The 9,555-nt window shown below is 40.5% G+C and overlaps 1 protein-coding gene across 1 annotated transcript; it reads left to right on the plus strand.

Moving 5' to 3' along the window:
* The first annotated feature begins 2,808 nt into the window (after positions 1 to 2,808).
* On the plus strand, positions 2,809 to 7,173 carry LOC104211921 (uncharacterized). The gene is made up of 6 exons (XM_070146908.1): positions 2,809 to 3,000; positions 3,372 to 3,423; positions 3,698 to 3,788; positions 5,443 to 6,437; positions 6,485 to 6,697; positions 6,752 to 7,173. The coding sequence occupies exons 1-6, from the start codon at positions 2,809 to 2,811 to the stop codon at positions 7,171 to 7,173; spliced, it is 1,965 nt and encodes a 654-aa protein (XP_070003009.1).
* The last annotated feature ends 2,382 nt before the right edge of the window (positions 7,174 to 9,555 follow it).

Raw genomic sequence — 9,555 nt, forward strand, 5'->3', positions numbered from 1 at the left:
GAGTTCTGATGCTTTGGTTAGCTTCAGGAGGTTATTTATGACTTAGGAGTGTGATCGTAATTGGTTTTGGAGGTCCGGTGTAGAATTAGGCTTGAATTGGCGAAGTTAGTATTTTGGCGATTTCCGGTTGGTAGGTGAGATTTTGATCCTAGGGTCGGAATGAAAATCCAAGAGTTTCTGTAGCTTCGTTATGTCATTTGGGATGTGTGTGCAAAATTTCAGGTCATTCGGACATGGTTTGGTTGGGTTTTTTATCGAAAATGTATTTCGGAAGTTTTAGAAAAACTAGGCTTGAATCCGATGTGTTTCGGGTAATTTGATATTGTTTGAGGTGCTTTGATGATTGGAACAAGTTTGAAAAAGGTATTGGGTCATGTTGGTGCTTTTGGTTGAGGTCCCGGGGGCCTCGGGATGAATTCGGATGGTTAACGGGAAGATTTTGGACTTAAGAGATCTTAGAAGTTGCTGCTTCTGGTATTTCTGTACCTGCGGATTGGGGACCGCAGGTGCGGTGCCGCACATGCGGAAGAAGAGTTGCAGAAGCGGTTTGGGAAGAATAGCCAGGGACCGCAGATGCGGCATATTGTCTGCACATGCGGAGTCGCAGATGCGGCTCGTGGACCGCAGATGCGGAACCTGGCCCCCTAAGTGATTTTCGCAGATGCAGAGGAATTGCCGCAGAAGCGGTACCGCAGGAGCGGTGGTGGGATCGCAGATGCGAAAACCCCTGGGCAGAAAGTTTATAAGTCATTTTATCCGCGATTTTGAGCCATTTTTCCACCATAGTTGATCATTTTGAGAGCTCTTTGAGGGAGATTGAAGAGGGATTCAAGGAGAAGTGATTGGAGTTAAGATTTATGAACCTAAAACGTGATTCTATTGTGAAATTAACCTAGAAATTCATGGAACCTAAGCTAAAAATGGAAGAACTAGGGCTTGGGATTTTGAACTTTTAAATTGGGATTTGAAGGACCATTTGAGGTCGGATTTGAGAACTTTTGATATGTATGAACTCGTGGGAGGATAAGGAACCCGTTGATGTAAAAAATTTTGAGTTTCGAGAAGTGGGCCCGGGGCTCGGGTTTTGCTAATTCTGGGATTTTTGATATTTTTTGATTGATTTCTCTTGGGTTTTGTTCCCTTAGCATATTGTGACGTATTCGTTCTGATTTTGGATAGATTCGACGTGCGTGGAGGCCGATTCGAGGGGCAAAGGCATCGCGAGCTAGAGTTGTAGCCGGTTCGAGGTGAGTAATGAATGCAAATGATGTCCTGAGGGTTTGAAACCCCGGATTTGCACATCGTAGTGCTATATTGAGGTGAGACACGCGCTAGATGATGAGCGTGAGGTCTTTTACTACTGGGGATTGAGACTTGGTCCATCCCGACTGATGATTTTACCGCGTGTTTGACTGAAACTTATTTGTTATCACCATGATTTGGGCTAATTGCCATATTTGGGTTGTGCTAACTATTTGAACCCTTCAGGGATTTTGACTGATTTTCCTCACTATACTTATTAAAAATCATATCCTAAGTCATGTTTCTATCTGTTTTAAACGATTCGAGCTGGTTTTATCATACTATTCCTAAATGAGAGGAATCTGTGGGGTGAGATCCCTATCTTCTATTATTGTGACCGAAAGGTTGTGAGGTTAATGACTGAGAGGAGTTGAGAACCCAATGGTGAGGATATTATATATGTTATGGATCGGGCTGCACGCCGCAGCAAATACTTATATGGATCGGGTTGCACACTGCAACAATATAGCATTTGGGCTGTAGGAGCCCCTCCGGAGTCTGCACACCCCCAGCGAGCGCTGTCGACTATCTATATAGATCGAGCTGCACGCTGCAGCGATGTATGGATCGGGCTGCACACCGCAGCGGTTATTCTCATTTCTGTTATTATGAGAGATATGTGGGTCGAGAGCTGAGAATGAACACTAAGTGATGAGAGTGAGCTCGAGAAGCTGATACTATTCTGAGTGATTGTTACTGTGCCCTAGGGGCGGATTTCTACTTGTTATTTACATGCTAAATTATCTGTTTTACTTGGTTTAAAAGAATTTCATTTGACTTCTTCATGGATTTACTATTTGATATAGAATTGCTTTGTGCCTTTACGTGTTTTCTTGCTTTCAGCCATTATTTATGATTATTACTCACTGAGTCGGAGTACTCACATTACTCCCTGCACCGTGTGTGAAGATTTAGGCATCGCAGAGTCCGCTCCTGACTGCTGATCCTTCCAGTCCAGGCAGTGTTTTTTTTGGAGACTACGAGGTAGCTGTTGGCGTCCGCAGCCCTCGTGCCTCCCTTATCTTACTATTTTTATGTTCTTGAACTTCTGTATCGGATTTCTTATCTAGTAGACTGGCATTCGGATTTATTAGTTGCTCATGACTTGTGACACCCCGGTTTGGGCTGTGTCGGGATGGCTTTTACTACTGTTATCGTAATTTCCACAAATTATGGATATTATATCATGCTTTAGAACTATTTATGATATTTAACTGTTTATAAGAGGTATTCTGTTTTGGTCTGGCTAACCTTGTCTTCACGAGAGGCGCCATCACGATTGGGTTCCAGAATTGGGTCGTGACAAGTTGGTATCAGAGCCTAGGTTAAATAGGTCTCACGAGTCATGAGCGGGTTTAGTAGAGTCTCGTGGATCGGTACGGAGATGTCTGTATTTATCCTCGAGAGGCTGCAGAACCTTTAGGAAAAAACTTCATATTCTTGAAATTCTTGTCATGCGAACTTGTTGGTCCGAGTACTAAACTTTTGATATTCCATCTCTCACAGATGGTGAGGACGCGAGCTACCAGACGAGGTGGACGACCACCAGTGCCACCAGCTGAGGCCACCAGAGGTCGTGGACGCGGTCGTGGTCGGGGCAGAGGCAGAACAGCGAGGGCAGCACCCGTTGATCCACCAGCTACCCCAGCTCCGGATCATGCTCCAGTAGCACCAGTTCAGGCACCAGCTGTGCCCATCGTGATCCCGGGTCTACAGGAGGCCTTGGCACAGATCTTAACAGTTTGCACTGGCTTGGCTCAGGCAGTTTCAGCCACCACAGCAACAGCAGATACTTCATAGGCCGGGGGAGGCAATCAGACCCCCGCTGCTCGCATTTTAAAATGTATCTGTTGGCCTGCATTTTTAGCCGTTTGACACTTTCAAAAATAGTCATTTGGCTCCCAAACTTTGTTTTAACCCCAAACTTTTTATAATTACACTTTTTTCCTATTCTCAATTATAAATACTCCCTCATTCTTTTATTTTTACTCACAAATTCATCAATCTCTCTCTAATTTTCTTTTATAATTGCATACTTTATTATTGCAATTTCGTGAAAAATTGTGTAGTTGGTCAAGTCTTCAACGATATTCGACTTTCAAGAAGTTGCTCGTCAATTCGGTAAACTCGTTCCAACTCTTAAGTTTTAATATTATAGTCTTTTTTGTTTTATTTAGTATAATTATAATTAATATGGACTTTTCTTTGAAAAAAATATTTGGTGGTAAGGGTAAGGGAAAATCTAATATTGGTGAATCTAGTCGTCAAGCTACTACTCTTCCCCTGGCTCCCCGACCCAGACCTATTACCCGTCCTCCTCCACCTGTTATTCTTGATAGTGATAACCCTTGTTTTCAATTTTCCGATAGTTAATTTTGCCCTGATGTTGCACCAGGGCAACAATTAAATGAAGAAGTTATGAATGCTCTTTATCCTAATCAAACTATATTTGATAATGATGAGGAAAATGATGACTTAGATGAAACGTAACCGGATTTAGATGATATACCTACTAGTCCTGTTAATAACCCAACTGATGCCCTACCTGACCTTCTTGTAGTAACCCCTACTTTTAATAGACAACCTTCTAAACGGCACGAAATATCTCTTGTTTGGCACTTTTTTTACTCAACTAAGAGAACAAAATAAGGCTAAGTGTAAAACTTGTGGGTCTTTGATGGCTCATAATATACTGGAGACCGTAGCGGTACAAGTATTTTGACTAGACACATAAAGAAACACCCTAGAGATAAGGCTAGATATTTACAAATGAAAGTTGCGCAAGAGGGGACAAGTGTAGATACTACGGTTAACCCTAGTACAGGGTCAAATCTAGTTCAATCGAGAATTAACATTGTTATCGGTGGCATTTTATATTATGATCCAAATAAAGATCGTGAAGAATTGGCAAAAATAGTTACTGTTATGTGCTTACCCTATAGTTTTCCTTCTAACCCTCATTTTGTGCATTATATTAGAAGAGTTTTTAATCCTACTTATAAAAGATAGCCTCGCGCAACCGTAAAGAGCGATATTTATAAATATAAACATGAATATGAACAATATTTGCACTATTTATTTACTCATGTAGATTGTCGCATTGCTATTACTACTAATATTGGTAGAAGTGGTAATAACTGTGATTATCTAACTGTTACAAGTCATTGGATAGATGAAGACTGGATAATGCAAAAGCACATTATTGCTTATAGAATAATTAATTCACGCCACACAGGTAAGTTTATTGCTAACACAGTTGCAGATATGTAACTTGTATTTTGACACATTTTCCTTAGCTTTTTTTCCTTTTAATGGTGATATTAGTACCTTGTTGTGCTCATTCCATTGGGGGGGGAGGAAGACTAAGAAAGATATTGCCATTTTTTTTAATGTCGTAATGATAAAAATTATAAGACATTCCTTTGAATATTTCTTTGCAATTTATTTTGTGTTTAAATTTGATATCGTATATATATCATATATCTAATACATCTATCTATCTATCTATCCATCTATCTATCTATCTATCTATCTATCTATCTATCTATCTATCTATATATATATATAGCCTTATATATATGTGTGCATATATAATATATATACTATATCAAATTTATATATATATCTAATACATATAAACTATATATATATTTGTAGATATATATATTATAGATATAGATATAGTATATATAATATATATAAGCTATATAGTATATAAGGCAATATATAATTATATATACATACTATACATAATATACATAATATAGCTATATATAAGCAATTTATATTAGTATATACATATATAATTTACAAGAAATTGCTTTAGATAAAAAAAATTCAAAAACAAATAGCCCGGAACGAAAAAGCCCATTTAGGCCCATGGGCCCGGCCTATTTAGCTTGGGACCATGTGGGCTTAGGACCACAGTGGGCCGGTTCCACCCATTGGGACTGTTTGGCATAGGACCGTCAAAGCCCGGCCCGCCAAAACTCGGGACCGCCAAAGTGGTGGTGGTAGTGGTAGTGGTAGTGATGCTAGTTGTGGTGGTAGTGGTGGTGGTAGTGGTGGTAATAGTAGTGGTAGTAGTGGTGGTAGTAATAGTAGTAATAGTAGTAGTCATGGTGGTAGTAGTGGTAGTAGTGGTGGTGGTGGTGGTGGTAGTAGTAGTAGTAGTAATCGTAGTGGTAGTAGTAGTGGTAGTGGTAGTAATAGTAATCGTTGTGGTAGTAGTAGTAGTGGTAATAGTAGTAGTAGTAGTGGTAATAGTAATAGTAGTAGTAGTAGTAGCCGTAGCGGTAGCGGTAGTAGTGGCGGTAGTAATAGTGATAATAGTGGTAGTAGTGGTGATAGTAGTCGTAGTGATAGTAGTAGTAGTAATAGTAGTAATAGTATTAGTAGTATTAGTAGTAGCAACAATAGTGGTAGTGATAGTAGTGGTAGTGGTAGTAACGGTCGTAGTGGTAGTTATAGTCGCAGTGGTAGTAGTGACAGTAATAGTAGTGAAAGTAGTGGTCATAGAGGTAATGGTAGTAGTAGTGGTAGTGATAGTAGTGGTGGTAGTGGTGGTAGTAATGGCAGTAGTAGTGATGGTAGTGGTGGTGATCGTAGTGGTAGTTGTAGTGATGGTAGTAGTGGTGATAGTGGTGGTAGTAGTGATACTGGTGGTGGTAGTGCTGGTAATAGTAATGGTGGTAGTAGTGATAGTGGTAGTGATTGTGATAGTGGTGGTGATAGTAGTGGTGGTAGTGGTAGTGGTAGTGGTCGTGGTAGTTGTGGTGGTAGTGGTGGTAATAGTAATAATGGTAGTAGTAGTAATGATAATAGTAATAGTGGTAGTAGTAGTAGTGATAGTAGTTGTAGTAATGGTTGTAATAGTAGTCGTGGTGGTAGTAGTGATAGTAATGGTGATGGTGGTAGTGGTGTTGGTATTGGTGGTGGTGGTGTTGGTAGTAGTGGTGGTCGTGGCGGTAGTAGCAGTCATAGTAGCAGTAGTAATAGTAGTGATAGTGGTAGTGGTAGTGATAGTAGTAGTGATAGTGATAGTGGTAGTAGTGGTAGTAATAGTAGTAGCAGTAGTTGTAGTAGTAGTGGTGGTAGTAGTAGTAGTGGTAATAGTGGTAGTAATAGTGGTAGTGGTAGTAGTAGGTGATAGTGGTAGTGGTAATAGTGGTAATAGTGGTAGGTGGTAGTGGTGGCGGTGGTGGTGGTAGTGATGGTGGTAGTGGCGGTGGTAGTGGTGGTGATGGTGGTGGTAGTAGTCATAGTAGCAGTAGTAGTGGTAGTGATAGTAGTAGTGGTAGTGATAGTAGTAGTGATAGTGATAGTGGTAGTAATGGTAGTAGTAGTAGTAGTAGTAGTAGCAGTAGTTGTAGTAGTAGTGGTGGTAGTAGTAGTAGTTAGTAGTAGTAGTAGTAGTAGTGGTAGTGGTAGTAGTAGGTGATAGTGGTAGCGGTAGTAGTAGTAGTAGTAGGTGGTAGTGGTGGTGGAGGTGGTCGTGGTGGTAGTAGTCATGGTAGTGGTGGTGGTAGTGGTGGTGGTAGTGGTGGTGGTAGTGATGGTGGTAGTGGTGGTGATGGTGGTGGTGGTAGTAGTAGTAGTAGTAATAGTAGTAGTAGTAGTAGCTGTTGTTGTTGTTGTTGTCGTGGTAGTAGTGATAATAGTGGTAGTAGTGATAGTGGTAGTGGTGGTGGTAGTGATAGTAGTGGTGGTAGTAGTGGTTGTAGTGGTGGTGGTAGTGTTGGTGATAGTGGTGATAATAGTTGTAGTAGTGGTGGTAGTAGTGGTGGTGGTTATAGTGGTGGTGGTTTTGATAGTCGTGGTAGTATTAGTAGTATGGTTAGACCGACTATATTGTATGGGGCTGAGTACTGACCCATCAAGCAGTCTCATGTCCAGAAGTTGAAAGTAGCCGAAATAAGGATATTGAGATGGATGTGTGGACATACCAAAAAGGATAGAATTATGAATGAAGTTACTAGGGACAAGGTAGGAGTTGCATTTGTGGAAGACAAGTTGCGGGAATTGAGACTGAGATGGTTCGGGCATGTGAAGAGGATAGACATAGATGTTTCGGTCAGGATGTGTTAGAGGTTGTCCATGGCGGTTCTAACGAAGGGAAGGGGTAGCCCTAAGAAGTATTGAGGAGAGGTAGTTAGGCAAGATATGCCATTGCTCCAACTTACCGAGGATATGACCCACGATGGAAAGGTGTGAAGGTCGAGGGTTAGGATTGTGAGTTGACAAATAGTAGTGTGTTCCTCCTAGGCTTACCAGTAGAATTAGGACTATTTTTGTATTATCTTATTCATGGTTCTTTACTATTATTTGTTGTGTCATTTGCCCCACTATCATAATATATTGTTGTTACTATTGCTTGCTATTTATTGCTTTATCTCCAATTTTTTTGAGCCGAGGATCTATCGAAAAAAATCTCTCTATCTCTATAAGGTAGGGGTGATATTTGCGTATACATTACCCCCAGACACCATTTATAGAAATGCATTAGGTTTGTTGTTGTTGTTTCCTTTTCTTCTATCTCCCCTTATCTTATCAGACCATAGGTTGAAGCTCCTTTTCCTTTTCGTTATCCAATACATTTTTAAAAAAATATTATTCGATTGTACAAATAATATAGCTGATAACATTAGTGAAATAAAATACAAAATTTAAATTAATCAAAAAATATATATTTTGGATAAGCTATTTCATAAAATATTAGATTTTTCACATTACTTGACATTATTATATGAGTCAAAATCTGACCGTAGTGGTCGTCCCTAAGAGGAATGATAAGGGGTCGACCAAGCTGCAATCATGCCCAGGGGGCAAGATAGCAAAGATCACCTCGACAATCATCGGGGTCAAATCGTCGGAAAGCGTACATCATTGAACAAGCGATTTTTTCGAGCAAACGGCGAAAGGTACAGTCGTAAGAAAGCACACCGACCAAAAACCATTGGATAAAAAGGAAAGGAACTATATATATAGAGAGAGAGAGCTTAGAGAAAGAGGGAATTTTTCGGAGGAGAGCAACCACAACTGAGGAGTCAAGAGGAATCTCTTGTTTATCAACAGTTACCTCCCTTCCCTTTCTTTACTCCCATGATTATGAAGCATCTCTGCTCTGGATGTAAGCTCATCTCTCATGTTTGATGTACGATTATCACATTAATAAATCTTATGTGTACCTACTCTTCTTTTATTTCGCACTATATATGCTTGGATGTGAAATTAATTATGTTTGGTTAAGATTTACTTTCTTTATTATCAATAATTAGTTCGACAAAAAAGTTTTAAACTTTTTGCTCAAACAATTTGGCGCCATCTGTGAGTATTTCTTAGCCAAATTTCTTAGTTTCCTTCAGATCTAGAACCGGCGAAATGTAACCACCCACTCGAAAGAGGGGTAAATAAGCCTCACATGCTAATCTAGGTCAGGCTTCTACATAAAAGTAGAAGTTATAACCAATATCCACGAAAAACCCGCATCTCGCCAGTAGCGATAGGTTTAGCATGACATACGCACGTTCAAAATAAGATCAGGGTCATCTGGCGTGACCACATCCCCATTTGACACATTCATTTTTTATATTAACCCGTGTTCCCACCCTTTATGAGAGGATGATAGCTTGTTGCGTGGCCTTTTGAAAGTATGGGCACATCCTACCCTACTTTCGCATTAACCCACACCTCGGATGGTCCATGAATGAAGTATAATATGCCTCCCTTGTTGTGGGTACAAATTGAATGAGATCGGACCGGGACTCGACTTCAACACTGCAGCAAGTAAGGTAAGCGCAACCCATGCAAAAACTTAGACGCTATTAAACAAAAATAAAGGAGCTGAACACGGCCACCAGATCTAAAACCACTATTCCATCAACCATTCGAACACTAGGAAGAGCAAGCAACGCTACAATGCCGCCCCTTTTCGCCGACCCGTTGGATCGAGGTACAAAAAATTTCATTTTTGGTCTACCCTCTATTGTTGGTTTAAACAGGAACACGAGCGCCCGCACGGGCAAGCGGGCAAAGGAATATTCCAACTAGAAACAATGGAAGAAAAACTACTACCAAATAATTGAAATGCCGCCTACCTCAGATACCTCAACTCCTGAAAAAGAACACCCCTCAAGTCGTACTCTTTTTCCCTCACCCGGGTTTCGCCCCTATTAGGTTCTCGGGGAAGTTTTTAATCGGGATACGAAGGGGATGTCTCAAAGTTCAAAGTATGATTCGTTACCCCACCTGTTG

This window comes from Nicotiana sylvestris, chromosome 5, assembly GCF_000393655.2.
Source record: "Nicotiana sylvestris chromosome 5, ASM39365v2, whole genome shotgun sequence".
In the NCBI taxonomy this organism is placed as follows: domain Eukaryota; kingdom Viridiplantae; phylum Streptophyta; class Magnoliopsida; order Solanales; family Solanaceae; genus Nicotiana; species Nicotiana sylvestris.